Source organism: Clinocottus analis, unplaced genomic scaffold (genome assembly GCF_023055335.1).
Source record: "Clinocottus analis isolate CAN_PGR_092001 unplaced genomic scaffold, fCliAna1.0.p SCAF_6, whole genome shotgun sequence".
In the NCBI taxonomy this organism is placed as follows: Eukaryota; Metazoa; Chordata; class Actinopteri; order Perciformes; family Cottidae; genus Clinocottus; species Clinocottus analis.
The window spans coordinates 2,372,868-2,394,826 of NW_027176218.1; the positions used below are offsets into that span (position 1 = coordinate 2,372,868).

Genomic DNA, 21,959 nt, shown 5'->3' on the forward strand with positions numbered 1-21,959 from the left:
TTAAGCCTCGGTCTCAAACATCTTTTTCCTCCCGTCCATGCCGGCTTTGTCTTCAATGTTTTTACGCCAGTCGCCGACTGGTTCCTTGTCCTGAAACACAGAGAGACGACCAGGAGGTTCAGATGGTCTGTCTCCTTCTTGCATTAATGTGAGGGAAGTCTCCTTCATTAACCTGCTGCACCAGTCGCTTCCTCACCTCCTCCTTGACCTCCTTCTTGACCTGCTTCAGGTTGGCCCTCAGGTCCATGTTGACTGTGTGCTTGGAGCCCAGCAGAGCCTTCAGCATGGCGTCGGCTGACATGCGGACCTTCCTCAGGACCGGCTTTTTGAACTTCCCCATCAGGTCCTGAACTTTGATCTTCAGGTCGTTGATCTGGAAGGTGGAAACGAGTCTGGGTTCACTTCGAACGCCTCGAGCACGCCACAAAACCACATGTACAGCCGAGGAAAAGTGATATACCCCAGAATACTTTAACCTACTTTGGACAAGAATTTAGTTTTTCAGATTCTAAAATTAGAGAAGCTAAACAAGACAATGAGGGTGGAAACAGAGAAAAGTTATGAGGTCATTAAAATCTGGAAGACTGACCTCCATTTTAAAAAGAATGTACCCCAAATTCCTCTTTGTAAAGTCGGAGAACACGCGCTTTAAAAGATAAAGCAACGTAGGTTTTGGTATCGGAGCAAAGCGTTTGAAGGTTCTGCAGGAGTTAAATCGTTGAATAATGTCATACTTTACCTCCTTGTCGCATTTATTGACTTTCATATCCAGGTCGTATCGCTCCTCGTCGATCGTGTCGATCTTGTGGTTGATCTCCCGGCAAAGCTCCTGAAACAAGCGTCAGCAACATGGTCACGATAAGAAATGGCAGACCACAAACATCACGTATCGTCTCAAATTAAGACCAGTTCATTCTATTATGTACGTCTTCTAATATTCAATATGAGATAAAACATCTCTGTATTAATATAGCTAACCCTAACTAACCTTAACATATATAGCTAACCCTAACACATGTAGCTAACCCTAATATTTATAGCTAACCCTAATATAGATATTGCTTTTATGTACAGGGACACAAATTATCATGTCTGTTTTTTTCTTCTTCTTGTTAATTAGTACGAAAAATAATGCAACTGTAGCATTTGGTGTCCCTGTACCTAAAAGTACAGGGACACCAAATGTAGCATTTTAGTGTCACTGAAACCAGGAGGTAACATTTGACGTCCATGAAACCAAAAGGTAACATTTGGCGTCCCTGAAGCAAAGAGGTAACATTTAATCTCCCTGAAGCCGAGAGGTAGCATTTGGCATTCCTGAAACCAAAAGGTAACATTTGGTGTCACTGAAACCAGGAGGGAACATTTGGGTTCCCTGTCCCTGAAGCCAAGAGGTTACATTTGGTGTCCTTCAAGCCAAGCGGTAACATTTGGTGTCCCTCAAGCCAAGAGGTAACACCTGGAGACTGTCCTGAGGGCGTACCTGCAGCTCCTGCATGCTGCGGGGCATGGCCACAGGAGGGCAGTTCTCAGCCATGTAGCGCTCCCTCTCCTGCTCTCGCTCCCTCTCCTCCTCCTCCAGTAAGATTTTGGCGATGGACAGCATCAAGCTCTGCCAAACAGCAACGTCACATCAGATATGATTCTACATCTGGAGTTAAGAGACATCGCTCTGTTTCTGTCACCAAAACGTGAGAATGTGAAGAGATTTTCACCATTTGCTTTTCTTGGATTTTGTTTTACACAACGCTGTAAAGAAATGTCAAATAGAGATATTTTACCTTCAGGTGATGCTTGCGACTCGACGACATCTTTTTCCTGAAGGGTTTGAGAAAAAATATTCTTGAAGACAGATTTCTATTGCAGGTGACTTGATTTTAGAAAATTGCTGAAATTTAAATATCTTGACTAGAAACAACTCAATGACAGAGGAAATGATTCAAATGTTGGCACAAATGTTTCTGTTTCACTTCTACCATCCTGTTATATATACAAGATATGCTTCTTCAGATTAGAAAGTAACTTAATACGTTTGACACTTTGAAGTTAAACGTGTTAGTGGTCCAAAATAAAACATATACATGCACATATAGATGAATGAGACTCAGAATTACTCACTCCGACATCTTTGCGTTTTTTACTTCAAAGCCTGCAGAAAAACACAATTTCCAATTTGAAATGGTTTATTATTATACAACTAAAGTAATCACGAGATCACAGAAAAGTCATTAAGTATGAGGCAGTTGACACAAACAGATGGGAAAGGGACACAAGGTGAAGATGGGGTCATGCCCTCTCCGGTCTTTCAGAAATAATAACTCCACTTAGAGGAAACGAGACACCGGCTCGGAGCATCAGCCGAGGAAAAACCTCGAGTCTAAATCAGGACAAGGATCTGTGGGTCCAGTTGTCCTCTTGGGCATCCCAGTCATGAACGATCTGTCTTCTGTAAGATTAACAGGAAACACTTGATACCTCCTTCGATGGTGCAAACATCTCTGACTGTGACTCCGGAAATAGAGACGGCAGAACAATCCAGATCGAAAACAACTGCATCCAAATGGAGGACTAAAGCTGCATTCTCCCTCCTGACCACCAGGGGGCGACTCCTCTGGTTGTATAGAAGTCTATGCTTCATGTGTTGAAGCTGCATTCTCTCTCCTGGCCACCAAGGGGGCGACTCCTCTGGTTGTATAGAAGTCTATGCTTCATGTGTTGAAGCTGCATTCTCTCTCCTGACCACCAGGGGGCGACTCCTGTGGTTTTATAGAAGTCTATGCTTCATGTGTTGAAGCTGCATTCTCTCTCCTGACCACCAGGGGGCGACTCCTCTGGTTGTATAGAAGTCTATGCTTCAATGACTGCACTTGGCTGTGTTTTCGCGTGCCCGTCCTTCAATCAGAGGATCGGTGGTCCGAGCCCCGGCTCGGCTAGTCCACGTCGATGTCAATGTGTCCTTGAGCAAGAACGCTTAATCATGAATTGCTCCAAATCATTTTACTAAAATACTTGATGAACTTTTTCTCTTTTACTGAATATCAAATACTCGTCTGGGTATCTAATCTGTTGACTCAGAGAGCGATGCACAAGAATTTCAATGTGTCTGGACTGTTGGTCTCTGCTCAAAAATGAAAAACCTTGAATCTTGTTCTCATCTGAAACATCCTGAACATCCTGAGTTGTGTTCCTACAAACAACACGGGATGAGACGCTTTAGTGCAAAATGATAAGATGACTTTTGTTCTCTTGCAATTCAAGACCTATCCATCCATCCTTTGTCCATCCATCCTTTGTCCATCCATCCTTTATCCATCCATCCTTTATCCATCCATCCTTTATCCATCCATCCTTTGTCCATTCATCCATTATCCAAACCAAACCGCTTATCCTGTTTAGGTTGCTGGAGCCGATCCCGGCTGTCATTGGGCACCGGCAGGGTACACAGGGTTCATACACATGTTGACCAATGGGTTTCCATGACTTTTCACCAAATTTCCATGACTTTTAGTCAAATTTTCAAGACTTTCTACTAGATTTCCATGACTTTTCACCAAATTTCCATGACTTGAAACCAAATGTCCATGAGCAAACGTGTGAAATCTGTGTGTAAACATTAAAAAGTGATAAAAATGTAGTATTTAAACTAACAATGAGGATTCAAAGAATACACTAAACCTTAAATGACACAAATGAATGAGAGACAATAGTTTGATTAAAAGAATAAACATTTATATAGATGCCTGTATGTATGCTGCTTATATTTTGAACCTCTTTCTTTTGAAAGTATGTTCATTACTTCAAACTCAGCGTAAATGAACGCCATGAACACATGAATATAACACATTTACAGGACTTTTACTACACTTTAGGGGTTTTCAAGGACTTTCCCAGACCTGTAAGAACCCTGTCTCCAGTCTATCATAGGGCACTTATACAGACAGACAACCATACGGGACATTTCGAGTCCAGTTAACCTAAGCTGCATGTCTCTAGACTGTGGGAAGAAGCCGGAGAACCAGAGGGAACCCACACTGACCCGGGGAGAACATGGCAAAGCCACACAGAAGGACCTGCTCAGCCCGGGAACCGAACCCCGGTCCCTCTGGTTGTGATGCGACAGTGCTGTCCACGACATCACCAAGAAAAACACCCTTTCATTTTTTAACGTTGAAGAACATAAAGCCAAAATCCAACCAAGCTGTCAGATTAATAATTGCGTCTCCTAAATATTCTAAATACATTCGAGCGGTCCGGAGATGACAGATTCATAAACACCCGGACTATCGGGTTCCAACCCCAGAGTCCGTTTACACAATCGCACCATGCTTCACCGCACACCTGCAGCATCGACAACCCCCAAAACTTTACCAAATCAACCACAGAAAACCTCAACTGCCGCCTCTAACAAGCTGGTTTATTAACAATTTAAACATTTTTTAAAAGCACATTTTGTCTTGACACCAACAAAGAAACAATGAGCTGAGAAGAAGCAAAGGAGATTTCTCACCTTCCGGGTTCGGAGACGGAAAATAAACGGAGCTACGAGGTTTTGGGAAGCGGCTCGGTTCTGCGTCCAGAAGTTGGTATATATTGCATTCCCCGAAGGCAAAGGGAACCCCAACTTTCTCTTTAAGGAAGTGGCGTTCTTCTCAGGCCAATGGGCGCACCAGAACCTGAAATCTTACCCCCATCGCCTCCCTTATCTGAGCATTATAAATAACCCTTTCTTGAAATGTTTCACTGATGGCCTCTTACCCCCCCACACACCCACACGGGCCTGGAGGGAACAGAGATGAGTCGACTCGATGCAGATTCTCATCGTATAAACCAGTATGAAACCAGTAAGGGCTCCATGAGGACGCCAGGGAGCCGTGGTGAGAGGCGAGGGGACGGCAGGTGGGCGGTCCGGTTTCAAGGCGGCCATTTAAGACGCGCTAAGTGGACGTCGTTGAGGAACCGTTGACAGGAGCTTAATGGGACGAAGATCTCGCAGGAATGTTTTCAGAAATGAAAACAAGAGAAATACACTGAAAGAAATGACGAAAAGTCTTCAGTGGAAAAGTATGGAAGCTCATTGACATCAGTAAAAGAAAGAAAATGTAGCTGTGATAATAAAACATATCTCCATAGCAAAAGATCAAAAGTCAGAATTATGACAGTCATTTAGCTTCATTTTATTTTTTTTCTTCTTCTTCTGTTTATCTTTCATACCGTACAGTGCAGATAACAGGAAGAAGAAAATGAAAACATATCCCCATGCTAAGAGATAAAAAAGTCAGAATTATGAGATAAAATGTATTTTTCTAGCATCGTTTTTTCTTCTTCTCCTGTTTATCTTTTGTACAGCGCAGATAACAGGAAGAAGCAGGAAATTATTTTTTTGTTCTTTTTTATTATTACAGCTACATTTTCATTTAATCATTTTCTTTTACTGGAGGAAATGGGTTGAAGCTTCATTTGAGGACTAGATTACACAACAGAGAGAGAGAGAGAGAGAGAGAGAGAGAGAGAGAGAGAGAGGCTGGTGACAGACAAACTGCAGCATGTGAACCAGGTCTAATATGAAGATGAAGATGTGCCTCTACACGTATGGTGAAAGCCAGGATTAATACTCGAAAACATGTCAAACAGAGATGAATACAGGAACTCTGCTGAGTTTATGGTTTAAGGTTCGTCAAGCTTTTAGTTTCTGAAACAAACAAACAGCTCGTCAGAGGAAAGCACTTGCATTAAACTACATTAAACCAGTTTATTTAGGATTACTGTGGCACCCCCTGGGTCTGCTCTACGTACTATAACTATGACTTCTAACCCCGTCTTGAGATCTGTTACCATCGGGTCTGAAGTTCTTCAAAAGCCCTTCAGGCGCCGACGAAACTCGGCGTTGTACTTTCAGCACCAGAACAACCGTTTAAGTACATACTTGTCTTTAATATTTCAACAGTACAAATTAATATCTTGACTTTTTAAGAAACATGACATGAGAAATACATCGCTTCACATTTCTGAATATCATATTCATTTGAGAACATTCTGGGCCACTGAGAGAAATCACCTGAGAGAACGAGTTAGAAAACCTAAATCGGATCGACACGACGACGAGGGATGAACCGAGATATGCCGATAATTTCGTCTACCGCGAACACGTCGTCCTCTCCTCCGGCCTCGTCGCCTTCAATCCATAAAAACACTGCCACAAATATATATATATATATATATATATATATATATATATATATATATATATATATATATATATATATATATATATATTACAGCAAGGACCTTTTTTTTTTTCTTCATGTCATGTTCACACTTTTTGTTTCCACAAAATTAAAAACGTCCCCAAAATATATTCAACATTTCACCACATTATCGAGAGTTAAGTCATACAAAGTGTGCAAAGTGTCACCGGACGGTCACGAGACGACTCCAAGACGAAGGTACCGAACTCCAAGCTGCTGGCGGTAAAACGCGGCTGCCCATGAACTACAATATCTAAATTTAAAAAAATTTAAATGAAAATGTAATAAAAAATAAACAGTGCAATGTTGTCGTTTTCAGACAAAACATATAGTATTTTTATGATCTTTACAGGTAGAAATTGAATCTTTCTGTTCTGAAATTGTTAATGTGAGACAAAATATGTGTTTTTCACCCTCAAACCGTTAGCTAACGAACCGTTAGCTAATCAGAATTTAAGTTGTAAACTACAAGCCAAACTTTTTTCTGCTCGATCGTTCCGTTAGCCCACCAGAAGCTAACGGTCATGAGCTAACGGATTGTTATGTCTCATTTTTGCTTTTGCACAAAAAAATAGTTTCAGCTTTAAATTTGAATGTAGCTTAGACATGTGATGTGCCGATATTATTGAGATAAATTATTTAGATAAATTATATTGTAAACAGCGCTGTCAGAATGTGCGTCTCGACTGGTTTTGGCAGAAATTTCGCAACAAAATATTAGCTGAAAAATACATGTGTGTCAGCCATGTAAACAGTTTAGTGGGAATATGTTCTTCTTACTTTGAGGTTTAAGGGCAAAAAAACTGAATATTTTGAGCATTAAAATGTACTCGCTGGCATCACCGTCGCTCTACCTGGTTTAACAAATCAACAAAATGGATGAGGAAAAAAAATTAAATATTTTGGTGAAAATGGAAATATTCAAATGACTGTTTTCAGATCATAATGTTGGTTGAAAAGTTAAACTAATAAAGTAGTCCTCTAGGTAATTAGATGGATTTACCCTGATTGGTTGTCTCAGTACTTGCTGATTGTGTGATGCACCGAGCATGAAAACCTGTCGAGTCCCGAATGTTGGCGCTCAAACTATTAACCGATTAAGTAGTTCGTCAAAACACAGAAAAATACGTCTGCGAATGAATTAATCTTCCAGGTAATTTATCAAAGCATCAATACCAAACATTCTCCAAATGGAGTAGTTGGTTTCCTGTTTTATAGTTAATGTTAAATTAAATATTTTTGGCGTTTGGGACTTCTGGTCGGTTAAAACGAAACTATCGTCCGTCATCATTTTATTAAGAAGTAAATCAAAGGTTTCCGCCCTAGCTGTTCTGTGAGCACTGTAAAAGTTGGGTTACCCACCGAAGGTAGTAGCGGCTTGTAACCCGACTTTTACTGTAGACGGTCACTGATTCATATTTTTACTGGATAAAGTTGTGGTATGAATATACGCAGGTGAGAACAAACAGAAGCTGAAGGAAAAAAACAACTTTGCATTTTGGGGCGAGCCGGTGAGGAGTGCAAAGACCAGCTCCCAGTCCAGCCGCAGATCGATCGCAGTTTTGGTGGCACCGGTACAATAATACTTGATAATCCACAGAGATTCACACCGCACACGCCGGAGTTCAAAGTTCACAAAAGTCTCAGCCCCGAGCACCACTGAAGAGATTAAACCCCAAAACGTCCTGTGCAGGGCGGAGAGATCCTCACGGAGGACAGTCGCTCCTCTTCCATCAAGCGCGAAAAGTCAGACTTTAAAACACGTCGGAGAGCAAAGTTTCCTTCTCTTGCGATAGAATCCGATTGATCTGCAACGTGATCCAGCCGGCGGCGATAGATCCAATAGGGACCGATCATATGTATCAATAGCAGGAAACCGACTCCGTTCCATTTTCCCCACCGAAGACAACGGCTAGAACATCCAAAACAACCATTATTTATTTTTTACCAGCAAAATATATAAAAATAAAAAAAGGAAAAACTCTTGTTTAACTTGCTTCTTGTAAGACCTTTGCAGATTGTGTCATAAAACCGACTGCAAGTTCACACCTGGCATCAGACGTATTCCTAAAAGTGCATCTCCTGTGACCTGTGGTGTATTAAGTTAACATACAAACTCAAAATAGGTTATTTTGTTGTTGTCATTTCAACCCAATGGAGCAAAATTTTGATAAACGGGTCCCAACTGTGACTTATTTTGCGTCTCCAATCTGTTATAAAAAAGGTAGTTTTCTCAATTCTTCATCCAAAAAGAAAGGTGCTAAATTAAATCATTTGTACAATACTTTTGAACTAGTATTGTCCCAGATGAAAAATAGTGGGTCAATATCCATCTCTCAAAGTTCAGAGAATAATTAATCTTTGGTTGAACAGAAACACAAACTGTGAACTGTTAAAACCAAACGTTCAGTTTAAGTAACCGTTAGCTAAATCAAAACGTGACCCAGTGGTTGTATAAATGAGCCTTTAGCTAACTTTACAACTTGTTTAGCTACTTCAAAAGGACCTGTGAGCTAAATCAGAAGCTAAACCTTTAGCAACATAAATGAGCCTTTAGCTAACTTTACAATTTAACTTGTTTAGCTACTGCAAAAAGGACCCGTTAGCTAAACCAGAAGCTAAACCTTTAGTAACATAAATGAGCCGTGATCCAACTATAACTAAACTTAGCTAACTCTTGTTGGAAAACTCTTGCTTAACTTGCTTCTTGTGAGATCTTTGTAGATTTCACACCTGGCATCAGACATATTTTTAAAAGTACATCTCCTGTGACTGAAGTTTAGATGAATGGGTCCCAACTGGGTTTGAAGAAAAGATACAAATCCATGTTTGAGTTAAATGGTTATGAGGGTAGTTTTCTTAATTCTTCATCCTCAAAAAAAAAGGTAAATTAAAAAAATCTGAGCATATCTACAGTAGTTGGATTGCCTCCTCATGGCTCTCAACATGGCGTCAGACACCACACACCACTGCACTCATTTATACTTCATATTACATAATAAAAACTTTACCAACGCCCGGATCGTTCAATCTAATCAAAGCTTATTAAATTTGGGTTGAGCGCTGGCCGGCTGAGAAATTTAAGAGCGTCTTCAGTTCATTATGAAATGTGGCGTGCACACACTCGGCTTCCCAAGATGCATTGCAGTGTGCCAGGTGTGAACGAGGTTGCAGGCTAGTCCCGCCACGGTGCTGGGATGACATCAATATTCTCCTGAGATATATAAAAACACCACCACAGGACGGCATAGACGGAACTGAAGCAGGACTACACCACCACACAGCCAACACCAGTACACCCGCCGTTATATTACAGGAAGTCTGTCGGGAGGGTCACATTTACAGGTCGTGAAGCGGCAACACATCAAATTCAGAACTTTTACAACCACTGAACTCAAGTGGGGATGATAATATCCAGTGGGGAAAGTACAGCTGCCCTGGGTTGTCTTTAGGGAAGATATCACTTCGGGGTCGCCCCGGTCAGGTCCAGGCCACTTTGCGTGAAATGGCCTGCTTGAAGCACTCTGGGTCGGTGTGGCCGCCGGGACGCAGCGCCCTCTCCAGGCTCACCAGCACGTTCTGGTGGCACTCCCGGATGTTGACCGGGTACCTGGCCCTCAGCAGCTCGTAGGCGGCGATCAGCCTCATGTTCTGCCGCACCATCAGGTACTGGATGATGCAGGTGGGCGCCAGCGAGAAGCCGTCGCGGCAGTGCACCAGCACGCGCTTCCTCTTCTCGGTGGAGGCGCCGATGCACTCGTTGATGTCCTCGAAGCAGCGCTGCTTCAGGGCCGGGCCGTCGCCCAGCGCGTCCGGCACGTCCCCGATGTCCACCTTGAGGCGGGACCAGCTGTGGCGGGCGCCGCGGGAGCAGGTGCATGGCACCAGGTTGAGGCTGGGGCCCGGCTCGCCCGGCACGCTGCTCATGTCGATGATGCTGTCGATGTTGTTGCGGCACAGCGTGCGCCCGTTGTACGCCGCGTTCAGGTTGCCCACGTAGATGTAGTCCGTGACCTTGGAGATGACGGGCTCCGAGTACTGGAAGTGTTCGGGGCCGCCGGCGCTGCCGGGTTTGAGCTCCGGCGTGTCAGGGGCCCTGGCGCCCGCCGGCCCTGTGGCGGCCCTCCTGCTGTAGTTGCGCAGCTTCTTGGAGCCGGAGCGGGACGGCGGGTTGGAGTCAGACTCGGAGCTGCTGTTCCAGGGCGGGGAGAAGAGCGAGAAGCGGCTGGAGGACCGGCTCTTGTTGAGCGGCTCCACCGGGCTGGACAGGCCGCAGCCGGACGCCGAGGCGCTGGTCGCCGAGGCGCAGAACAGCGAGGCCCGCTCCAGAGAGCCGGTGCTGCTGGCGGCGCCGGCGCTGTGGGCCTGCTCCATCTGCACGAGAAGGAGGTCACGTAGAGGTCATGCATCACGCACAAAAAGAGAAGATTTAAAAACAAGGAAAACAGTCAGTAAAATATTTATGACACTTTTTTAATTTGGGGACAATTTGCAGTGGAACAAAAGATTAATACTCGATGTGTCACAACAGTATCACAACATCGTGATATTGTTGCAAAATCGCGAAAGAATCACAATAACAGAATAGTATAACGATGTTGCAATAATATAGACATACCGCGATACTGTAGCAATATCGCAAAAGTATAGCATTACCGCTACACTGCATCAATATTGTGATACAATAGCGTGATACTATTGAAAAATTGCAACATCGAGATATTATCACATTGTGCGATAGTGTCGCAATATTGTAATCTTATTGCGATAGCACCACACTAGTGTGACAGTAGCACAGTAGTATTACAGTATTGTGATATTATGATAGTATTGCAGTATGGTGATAGTATTATAGTGGTATCACAGTATCGCGATAGTATTAAAGTATGGTGATAGTATCACAGTCGTATTGCAGTATTGTGATAGTATTGAATCGGGACTCAAGTATCGTGATACATATTTGTCTCCCGCTAGTATGAAAAGCTGTACAGAGTATTCACTCAGAACATCAGTCTGACCTCAGCCAGTTCAAAGCGGAAGAGAAACCTGGAAGAGAGACCAGGTGCGTCGGACTTACCTGAGCTTTCAGGTTGTTCTTCCACTCCTGCGTCTCCAGAGCTCGGAAGCGGCCACTGCTGTCGGAGGACACCGACATGCTAAGGGGCCGGTGGGCCCGGGGGGCCAGCTGAGGGGTGAGGGCCACGGGGCCGGGCCGGGCGGCGGGCTCGCTCCTACTCATCATCAGGTTAGGACAGGAGCCTGCAGGGGTCACATGCATTGTGACCAAAGGATTTACATGACCTCTAACCACCGTTCCATGACCTCTAACCACCGTTCCATGACCTCTAACCACCGTTACATGACTTTAAACCAAATGTCCATGAGCAAACATCTGTGAAATTTGTGTGTAAACATGAAAGTGAGAACATGTAATAGTTCAAACGACAAATTATAATAAGAATTCCAAAGCATGCAGTATACCTTATATAGAGGAACGTCAGAGAAACACTAGAGGAACGTCAGAGGAACACTAGAGGAACACTAGAGGAACGCTAGAGGAATACCAGAGGTTTTCCAGGTTTTCCAGGACCGTAAGAACCCTGCATTAGGACGTACGGTGGCCGAGGCGCCCCGCTGTGCTGCACCTACCAGCGGCCCGCACGTGCAGAACTCTCCCTTCACCTGCACACAGAGGCTCCCTGCAGAGGAGCGTCGTGCAGGAGGAAACAACAACAACAATAACAACAACAACATTCCTCACCGTTTCCCCCGCTTCGCCTGCAGAGCAGCTTCGTATCCAGCAGCAGCTCGTGAGCACTCGGGTCTTTGTTCCGCTCCTCCTCGGCGTCCATGGTGCGCCTCCTGCAGACATGGGCGCAAACACCGGCGCAGGCGGCCCCGTCATCTTTGTTGGCATGCCGAGCGACCCCGCGGCTCCATCGGACAGACGGACGACCTCCACCAGCCCCTCACCCACCTCCACCACCCACCGGCCCGGCGGTCAGTTCGGCCCCGACGGGAGGCGCGAGGCCACTGCAGACTGGAAGCTCTCTCTGCGGGGGGACGGGGCCAACATGGCGGCGCGTTGAACAAGCCGGCCTGCAGCGCGCGTCGTGTGGCCCGTGAAGCCGCCTCTCATCCGGCTCTCCGCGGTGACTAACAGCCCGCAACGTGACGGATGTCGCTCCGGCAGCGCGCGCAGAGCACCGACCCCCTGCAGCGCGGGCTCGACTGCGGTTACAGGCTCATGAGAGTTTTTGCTTCCCCCGGGTGAGGACTTTCAGGTTGAGTTCACGACCTCATACTGCTCTAAAAATGTAATGCTTTACGTATGGAGTTATCAAAATGACGACCGGGCGTAGCTGGAGTTGAAGTCTCGGTCCCACACGGTGAACGAGAGCAGGAGCTGTTTGCTTCCAGAGAGGAGACGCGACCTGCCAGACCTGCGCGGCGGTAGAACTAACACATGTAGGAGTAGGCTCGATGCAAATACCGGCGTCTCTCCAAACGGGCGGAGTTAGTCTTAATCTTCACTTGAGCCCGATTGTGTTCGCCTCCCGTCTGACACAGTACACTAAAACAAACGCCTTCAGGACGTCAACACGTTTAATAATGATTACAAAGATCATATTTAGCGAATGTTGATTATTAGCAAACGTTATATAATTACAGCAATAATATAAATCTGCACACGCATGTAGTATTATTACATATGTTAGTGTACTTGTTCTAATACATCTCTATTTATGTTTTTTTTTTACTTTTGCAGCTCGTGTCTTTATTTATATTTTTATTTTCTCTTATTATGTTTATTTAAAGACCGTTTCCGCCACACAAAAAAAGAGATAAAAACTCATAATTATGTGTTAATGAAGTCGAAATTATGAGACAATAAAGTTATAATTCTTAAATAAAGACATAATTCTGAGATTTTTTTGAATCTCATAATTTCGACTTTATTAGCTCAAGATTATTATTTTGTATCTATAATTCTTAAATAAAGTCATGATTATGATATAAAAAGTCATATTTATAAGTTCAAAAATCATAATTTCAAAATCATATTATCTCCTAATTTTGACTTTCTATTGCATGATTATGACTTTCTTTTTTTTGTCAGTAACAAGCTTCCATGTAACGCACTAAAGCACAGAGGCACATGCTGTTATTTATTATGAACCATATTCTGGTTGTGACAGACGTCACACACTTCACTGACAGGAGCTCAGTGTTCTCGTGGTGAACACACCGGAACTTTAACTGAACATTTCTGCTTTTTAACTACATTATATTTATGTTCACACACATGGTTAACGGTAATATTTAAAAACAAACGATGATCTTATAACACGTTGCTTACCGTGATCCACGCACCTAGAAACTTCTCAAAACATCAGACAAGAGTACTTTTGATACTTGTACACTGGTACTTGTGTACTTCTACTTGAGAACTTTACAGCGTCGTATTTGCTCTAAACTGAAGTGATCGATGTAAACTCCTTTTCCCTTCACGTTCACATCGAGTCGTATCTGGAAAGGTTTCATTAATCTTATCCGTAAAATAAAAGTAAAGTGAAAAAATGACTTTAAAATAATTAAATAATCTCTGTCAGAAGGTAAACGTCCAGTGAGAGAACATACATCACAACATAAATCATCAAGTAAAGTTTCATAGTAAAAGTTTAGCTTTGCTTTTTCCCTTTCAAAGTAAAAGTTTAGCTGAACAGCTGCAATATGTTGCTCAAAAGAATAATAAATGAGCTGCACGCTCACGTTAAAGAAAGCAGAAACGCACTCACCGTGTGTGTGTCTGTGTAAGTGAGCGTGTCTGTGTGTGTGTGTTTGTGTGTGTGTAGGTAAGTGTGTGTGTGAGTGTGTCGGCGGACCGACTGAAGCGGCAGCAGCTCGGTCTGAAAACAATTATCATCTGGGAGCTGATCTGGAGCTTGTTCCTCCTCCTCCTCCTCTTCTTCCTCTTCTTCCTCCTCCTCTTCTGATTGGATGGCCGGGCTCTCCAGGTCTCCTGGTAACCCTCCAGCCGGCTGATTTCACATCTCTCATAATGAAGTGTGAGTCAGTCAATAAGCAGCAGGAAACTCACAGGAGATAAGACGCACAACGAGGCTCACCTGTACGGCCATTATTCACCTGCACGGCTTTTATTCACCTGTAAATAATCCTTTTTGAACGCATGAGTCATTGCTGCATGGTCGAATACTTCCGTGTTTCTGTGAGCAGGTAAAAGTACCTCCAGAGTACACGATGTGTCTCAGCAGTATTTACCTGATGGGTTCTCGTCCCGCCTCTTTGATGATTCAGCGCTCAGCTAACGAGGCCTCTGGAGGTCCGCGAGCAGCAGAACCCACAACCTGCTGCGCTCAGCTTGATTGGTCTCCGGGCAGAACCCTGAACGTTCTCCAGGGAACCCTGAACGTTCTCCAGGGAACCCGCTTTACGTTTGTTTACTTTGTGCTCGTGGTGGAAAGGAAAGTTCCTTCTGATGTCAACAGAGACATTCCAGAGATAATAACGAAGTAAAAAAGTATAAACCTAATCAGACAATGAACAGGTTGACAAATAATACAATATCAAATTATAATAATATTTATTATTACATTTATTTGTGAACATTTTTTTGTAAATGTAATTTTTTGCAAACAAATGACTAAAAGCCCGCCCGTTGACAGTTGATTGACAGCTCGGCCCTCTAAGGAATTACAAAAGAATAAAAACTTATATATATCAAAGTAAATAAATACAGAAAATATACAAAACTATTTATTTAATGCATTTCTTCATATTATACATTTTGTAAATATCATATAAATATGTATATATAATTTTTACAATATTGATAATACGATAAGAAAATAATAAGAACATATATTCATTATGTTTTACCATTTTATTTTAGCAATTTATTTTAAAAAATCTATTTCTTAAGTAAAACTGATATGTTTTGACTCATAAACACACGCGTGACCTTTCAGGTGAACTGCGTTCAGACTTGACCTTCAAGACACACAGAGGTCATTTCATTTGATTATAAAATGGTATCATCAAAAAAGTGCTTTTAATATTTAAGTTGTGACTCGACAAAAGAATCTCACAGACGTTTAAATGCGTAAACGTTTGAAACAGTAATTAGATCATTAACGATATATAGACGCTATAGCGTTAATCAGATGCATGTTTTCATGTTATAACAGGATATAGATGCATGTTTTCATGTTATAACAGGATATAGATGCATGTTTTCATGTTATAACAGTGTATAGATGCATGTTTTCATGTTATAACAGGATATAGATGCATGTTTTCATGTTATAACAGGATATAGATGCATGTTTTCATGTTATAACAGGATATAGATGCATGTTTTCATGTTATAACAGGATATAGATGCATGTTTTCATGTTATAACAGGATATAGATGCATGTTTTCATGTTATAACAGGATATACATGCATGTTTTCATGTTATAACAGGATATAGATGCATGTTTTCATGTTATAACAGGATATAGATGCATGTTTTCATGTTATAACAGGATATAGATGCATGTTTTCGTGCTATAACAGGATATAGATGCATGTTTTCATGCTATAACAGGATATAGATGCATGTTTTCATGTTATAACAGTATATAGATGCATGTTTTCGTGCTATAACGTCCTCCTAGAAGGGCAGCTTGCTCTGCAGAGGGATCTTCCTCTTCAGGGTCAGGGTGCTGTTGACCTGCTCGGCGGACAGCATGTGGTGCCATTGGGCCACCGGCCTGCGTGGGCTGGACAGCATGTCGGCCCAGTGCCGCAGCTGGTTCCCCGCCGCGTCGCAGCCCAGGAAGATCTTCCCCATGGCGTCGTTCCTGGACACGGCGTCGTGGTCCCACACTGAGATCACCAGGTGCACCCTCTAGGGGGCGACAAGCAGCGTTACTGAGAAATACAGCTATGACTTATGACCTTATGAAGACTTATGATGACGTTATGATGACCTTATGAAGACTTATGATGACCTTATGAAGACTTATTAAGACGTATGATGACCTTATGAAGACTTATTAAGACGTATGATGACCTTATGAAGACTTATTAAGACTTATGAAGACATATGATGACCTCAGGAAGACTTATGTTGCCCTTATGAAGACTTATGATGACTTAAGCACATAAACAAATCCGTATTAAACACGTTAGACGATGTATTAATTTGTTCAAAAACAAATATCATATTAAAAGGTCTAATTGTTTTACCTGGATTTGGTCGAAGGACACGTCGAAGGTGAAGGACTCGTTGTAATAGGGGTTCAGCGTCTTCCTCTTGACGGAGGTCTTCCTCTTCTTCCACTTCCTCTTGTCCAGAGCCAGCTGCACCTTCACGTACGGGTCTGAGAGCGGAGCGGCTCGTTAGCGTTTATTAAAGCTTCAAGGAAATGAAGTGATATTTGTTCAAAAGAAAGAGGAAATGTCGCTTTACTTGTCTGAGGAGTATTACAGCCTGTGACTACAATGAAAAACAAGAAAATACATATTTAAAAGAAATATGTAAAGGAGCAAAACATCCCACAATGTTTTGAAGTAGTTAGAAATATTTTTAGGGATTTACTCTGAAAACTAATCATTCTTTGATTTGATTGATTGATTGTTTATTGACAGGTGATTTAGATATTCAACTGGAACGTCATAATTCACGTCTTTATTGTTGTTCAGCTGCGTCGACCCACAACAGAAATTAAAACAGATTTAAACACTGAGGTTGATTGACATTCCCTCAATTTCACCATTAAAAAAACGTGATTTTAAACGGCATCTTAACAAATCAACACAGTTTGATTGGTATTTCCTGGATTGTAAGAATTAAATATGATTTAAAATAATGTAACCGAGGTTCTGCTTCTGTTACGTTGTAGCATTTAGGCCGATTAGTTTTGTTTTTATGGTGATGCGACCGAACGAAACAAATCTACACGACGCAGACTGTGCCATCAACTACGACGCGTCGTCATCGTCGACGACCTTTGTGTGTGTCCTGTTTTTTGCGGGGACTGAATGATGATTTTGGTGACAGAACTTTCTCTGAGTCCTACCTGAAGACCCTCCGGTGTCCATGCTCTTCAGGTTCTTGGCCTCCAGCACCACCACGGTCAGTTTGGAGGCAGTGGGAACGTAGCGCAGAGAGAAGCAGATCTCGCCCAGGTTCTCCTCCTGACGCGCAAAGAAAGCTTTACAGCAGAGATCCCCACTCGAGTCAATGGAAAGAGGGGTTGAAAATCCAAAATGCATAGAGATTAATACAGTTTATTTATCTCATCTACGTCCATTCATCTTCTAGGTCCATTCGTCCCCTATGTTCATTCTTCTTCTACCTCCATTTATCCCCGACGTCCATTTGTCCCCAACATCCATGTGTCCCCTTCGTTTATTCATTCACTACGTCCATTCGTCCCCTACGTCCAAACATCCATTCGTCCCCTACGTTCATTCGTCCACTGCGTCCATTTGTCCCCTACATCTAGTCGTCCCCTACGTCCAGTATTTTTTGTGGAAAAGACACAAATGATCATCCAAAGCTGAAGAGTATTTTCGTCTGGAGGAGATCTTTAACAAATACGAAATGCACAACATCTGAGATAAAGAATAAAGATAAATAATAACTACAACTCTAATCTGGAAAGTGAAAACCGGGAACAACGACGAAGAGAACCTCGAAGGCGGCGGGCTCGGCGAGGTCCTGCCACTCCTCGATGACGTGGTTCCAGTCCACGCTGCAGAGCGGCACCCTGAGCTCCCCCATGATTTCATGTTTGGAGAATCTGTTGAAGTCAAAAATCTGCATCACCGCCGTCGACTTCAGCAGCAACGATTTCGATATCTGGAGGAATAATAACGAAGAAAAAAGTGAAACCTTTTGTGTGTATGTTTTTTAGTTTCATCAGAATACGACTTGTTACCTGGAAGCTGAAGCGCTCGTTGAAGGCGGGGTTCAGCGTGTTCTTGAACACTTTGGTCTCAAAGGTTTTGGATTTGTCGGGGCAGGTGTAGACTTTGACGTACGGGTCCGAGCTTCCTCCCAAGTCCATGGCCTTCAGGCCGTTGGCTTGTTTAATCCCCACCGTGAGCTGTGACAGACGAACAGGAAGCAGACAGGAAGCAGGCAGGAAGCAGACAGGAAACAGACCTTTAGTGACACCATGAGTTAAATACTCGTTGGGAGAAGTTTCTACATTTACGCCTCAATTAGGATATGGTGAGTCTTAGTGGAGCAGCTACGATGTTAGCTTATCATAGTGCTGATAGATCCAAATTCTACTAAGAAAAATAACATTTTAAAAGTTTAAAAGAACACACAAAAATTTGAAATCAAACTTTGTAAGAAATTGCCATTATCGTTTCATTATTTGGCTTTTTATTGATCATCTCTGCTGCAGGCTAGAGACTCCAGGCTACATTAGCCGCTAACTAGCATAACGTGCCTGAATTTCCAAGTTGAATTGTGGGAAATGTAAGTTTTGACAACCAAAAAGAATATGTGGAACCAAAAAAAAATTAAGATATCTCTGATTCTGCTGCAACAATTTTTAACCCTTTGTAGTTTTAAGAGTGAAAAGATGAATCCGTGGAGCGCTCTGATAACGCAGAGGGACAGTGTGGAGGTCAGAGGTCAGCGGTGGGGTAATGCCGGTGTAATCACCACAGACTCGACGGCGTTGTATTCCAGCGAGTAGAGCAGTTTTCCTCTCTGTTGTGTCGAGCCGTAGCCGCCATCCGCCACGTCCGGCTGAACCTGCACACGGGAAACACGATCATTTCACGGGGAGTCTGGACACCAACGCACACAGAGACTCAATGAAAGAATGACTTAAGGAATTCATTCTTTCTTCACAGATCCGGCCGATCGTTAGCAACAGAGACGCCGCCGCCGCCGCTCACCAGAGCCGTGGTGGTTTTCCCGTTGACGCTGTTCAGGTTGACCTTCTCTTTCTTCTGCCGCTTCTTCTTGTTCCCTCTGCAGCAGCACTTGACGCAGATGCACAGGCAGCAGAGCAGAATCAGCAGAACGCCGGCCACAAAGATGGTGTAGATCGCCCATCGGGGCACTGAGGGGGGGCGAGAAGGTGCACCTGTTATTATATTATTTATAACTTCAATAGATCTCGCAGAATATTATTCCTTCACACTGGACAGAAAGAGATGCTTCCAATGGAAGGGGTGGACTCCTCTGGTTGTATAGAAGTCTATGCTTCATGTGTTACAGCTGCATTCTCTCTCCTGACCACCAGGGGGTCGACTCCTCTGGTTGTATAGAAGTCTATGCTTCATGTGTTACAGCTGCATTCTCTCTCCTGTCCACCAGGGGGCGACTCCTCTGGTTGTATAGAAGTTTATGCTTCATGTGTTAAAGCTGCATTCTCTCTCCTGACCACCAGGGGGCGACTCCTCTGGTTGTATAGAAGTCTATGCTTCATGTGTTACAGCTGCATTCTCTCTCCTGACCACCAGGGGGCGACTCCTCTGGTTGTATAGAAGTCTATGCTTCATGTGTTACAGCTGCATTCTCTCTCCTGACCACCAGGGGGCGACTCCTCTGGTTGTATAGAAGTCTATGCTTCATGTGTTACAGCTGCATTCTCTCTCCTGACCACCAGGGGTCGACTCCTCTGGTTGTATAGAAGTCTATGCTTCGTGTGTTAAAGCTGTTAACGCTTTTACTACACGACCACTTTGACTACTTTACTCGTACTGGAGTATTTAAGTACTACGTTTCCTGAGTACTTCTTCCATGTCGTCTCTTTCGGGGCGACTCACGGGGGATCTTGTTCAGGAGGTCGTTGAAGTAGTTGGTGGCGGCGGCGGCCACCGGGTTGACGGTGGAGTTGGTGTGGGTGGAGGTGTGGGGGTAGTTGGTCACCGGCAGGGCGGTGGGGGAGAGGTGAGCCGGTTTCAGTGGCTGTTGGTGGGCAGGCATGATGAAGAGGAGGATGAAGAGGAGATCTGAGGAGGATAGAGAAGTGAAGAGCGTCTGGACGTCAACACAAATAAACAACGAGAGTTCACGGGAAACATTCAGCATCAACACACCTGGAGACAAAAGGTTTTTCACCAGACAGGAAGCGGACGACAAAACGCCACTAAAGCCACGAGAAGGAGGAAGTAGAAGCGATTGGAAAGTGAAGGCTCCTCACACGCTGTAGTTAACTTTCCCACCGTAGAACCGCAGCGACGTGTGAGCTCAAACGTCAGAGCCCTGCAGGAGTTCACCGTGACGGAGAGAAACTCCACCTTCAGGCCTTCAGGCCTCCGCCATGAGCAAACAGCAGCAGCGCCGTCTGATTCACCGTCTGATAACAACAAGAAAGCCGGAGGAATCCATGTGAGTAAGTCACCAGGCCTCTAGTTCAGCACCCTGACTACCTGCACCCTACTACCTGCACCCTGGACTACCCAGACTACCTGCACCCTGGACTACCTGCACTCTACTACCTGCACCCTAACTACCCAGACTACCTGCACCCTAACTACCTGCACCCTGGACTACCTGCACCCTAACTACCTGCACCCTAACTACCTGCACCCTGGACTACCCAGACTACCTGCACCCTAACTACCCAGACTACCTGCACCCTAACTACCTGCACCCTGGACTACCTGCACCCTGACTACCTGCACCCTAACTACCTGCACCCTGGACTACCCAGACTACCTGCACCCTGGACTACCTGCACTCTACTACCTGCACCCTAACTACCCAGACTACCTGCACCCTAACTACCTGCACCCTGGACTGCCTGCACCCTAACTACCTGCACCCTAACTACCTGCACCCTAGACTACCTGCAACCTAACTACCTGCACCCTGGACTGCACCCTGACTACCTGCACTCTAACTACCTGCACCCTGTCCTGCACCCTCACTACCTGCACCCTGTCCTGCACCCTCAATACCTGCACTCTGACTACCTGGACTACCTGACATACCTGAACCCTAAAACCGGGTCTTTGATTTACAAAATAGAGCAACGATGTTCCCTGATAAAATACTAATGTTTCTTCTGGTACCTGTTCATGAAAATAAAACATGTGTATAAACTATATATGTATGGATGTTAACTTGCCGTTGCTTCAGAGTGTTGTTGGATTGTTCTGGTTGAGAAAAGAAAAAAGCTGCGGCTGTTACCAAAACTGTAGAAATGTTTTTCTGTAACGACGGATAACACTGAGCTTTAATCCACATGTTGATGTTAAAGCTTTCAAACAATAAGAAATGTCTTTGCGGCCACCAAACTGTGTTCCTCTGTTCTACACACAAAGTTTTAATGTATGAACGAAATTGAAAAGAACCTGAAAACATTACAATATGTTTTTTTCTGACGTGGGTCGACATCGAACATCTTTAACCTTTGAACTTTAACTTCTCACCTGTGAACTAAAAGCTGGTTTTACTCACGAGAGACGAGTTTACAGAACGAAGACGTCCGGCTCGCTGGCTGCAAAGAGTCTGAGTCAGAAGGGAAGGACACAAAGAGCGTCGAGGAGGAGGAAGAGGAGGAGTGAGGAAGGAGTGAGGAGTGAGGAGGAAGGAGGTGACGTCCATCCGAGTCGTTCTCCTCAAAGAAAAATAAAGTCTTTAATGTTCACTGCAATCTGCAGGAAACACCAACCAGATGTATTATAACTATTATTATTATTATTTTTATTATTATTATTTACAACA

General features: G+C 43.8%; 3 protein-coding genes across 3 annotated transcripts; all 3 read right to left on the reverse strand.

The window, feature by feature from the left end:
• Nucleotides 1-2,129, reverse strand: LOC137804578 (troponin I, fast skeletal muscle-like). Its single transcript, XM_068603885.1, has 6 exons — nucleotides 2,119-2,129; nucleotides 1,782-1,818; nucleotides 1,484-1,612; nucleotides 740-829; nucleotides 197-373; nucleotides 1-90 (listed from the first exon to the last, which is right to left on the reverse strand). The coding sequence occupies exons 1-6, from the start codon at nucleotides 2,124-2,126 to the stop codon at nucleotides 1-3; spliced, it is 531 nt and encodes a 176-aa protein (XP_068459986.1). The 5' UTR covers nucleotides 2,127-2,129.
• Nucleotides 2,130-6,281: 4,152 nt separating this feature from the next.
• On the reverse strand, nucleotides 6,282-12,420 carry LOC137804561 (uncharacterized). The gene is made up of 3 exons (XM_068603859.1): nucleotides 12,007-12,420; nucleotides 11,323-11,504; nucleotides 6,282-10,619 (listed from the first exon to the last, which is right to left on the reverse strand). Exons 1-3 carry the CDS (start codon nucleotides 12,095-12,097, stop codon nucleotides 9,726-9,728), a joined length of 1,167 nt encoding a protein of 388 aa, XP_068459960.1. The 5' UTR covers nucleotides 12,098-12,420; the 3' UTR covers nucleotides 6,282-9,725.
• Nucleotides 12,421-15,168: 2,748 nt separating this feature from the next.
• syt8 (synaptotagmin VIII) lies at nucleotides 15,169-21,707 on the reverse strand. The gene is made up of 10 exons (XM_068603892.1): nucleotides 21,665-21,707; nucleotides 20,327-20,586; nucleotides 20,054-20,239; nucleotides 19,178-19,344; nucleotides 18,939-19,031; nucleotides 18,199-18,366; nucleotides 17,952-18,119; nucleotides 17,335-17,452; nucleotides 16,502-16,635; nucleotides 15,169-16,160 (listed from the first exon to the last, which is right to left on the reverse strand). The coding sequence occupies exons 3-10, from the start codon at nucleotides 20,211-20,213 to the stop codon at nucleotides 15,924-15,926; spliced, it is 1,245 nt and encodes a 414-aa protein (XP_068459993.1). The 5' UTR covers nucleotides 20,214-20,239; nucleotides 20,327-20,586; nucleotides 21,665-21,707; the 3' UTR covers nucleotides 15,169-15,923.
• Nucleotides 21,708-21,959: the final 252 nt, after the last annotated feature.

Excerpts from the sequence above, each read along its gene's own strand:
- LOC137804578 (XM_068603885.1), bottom strand. Across the intron at positions 830-1,483 it reads GCAGCATGCAGGAGCTGCAG|GAGCTTTGCCGGGAGATCAA; the intron begins GTACGCCCTCAG and ends CGCTTGTTTCAG. Across the intron at positions 91-196 it reads AGAAGGAGGTCAAGGAGGAG|GACAAGGAACCAGTCGGCGA; the intron begins GTGAGGAAGCGA and ends TCTGTGTTTCAG.
- LOC137804561 (XM_068603859.1), bottom strand. The coding sequence starts at position 12,097 with ATGGACGCCGAGGAGGAGCGGAACAAAGACCCGAGTGCTCACGAGCTG. Across the intron at positions 11,505-12,006 it reads CAGGCGAAGCGGGGGAAACG|GCTCCTGTCCTAACCTGATG; the intron begins GTGAGGAATGTT and ends TGACCCCTGCAG. Across the intron at positions 10,620-11,322 it reads AGAACAACCTGAAAGCTCAG|ATGGAGCAGGCCCACAGCGC; the intron begins GTAAGTCCGACG and ends CTTCTCGTGCAG.
- syt8 (XM_068603892.1), bottom strand. The coding sequence starts at position 20,213 with ATGCCTGCCCACCAACAGCCACTGAAACCGGCTCACCTCTCCCCCACC. Across the intron at positions 19,032-19,177 it reads GGAAAACCACCACGGCTCTG|GTTCAGCCGGACGTGGCGGA; the intron begins GTGAGCGGCGGC and ends TCCCGTGTGCAG. Across the intron at positions 18,367-18,938 it reads ACAACGCCGTCGAGTCTGTG|CTCACGGTGGGGATTAAACA; the intron begins GTGATTACACCG and ends CGTCTGTCACAG.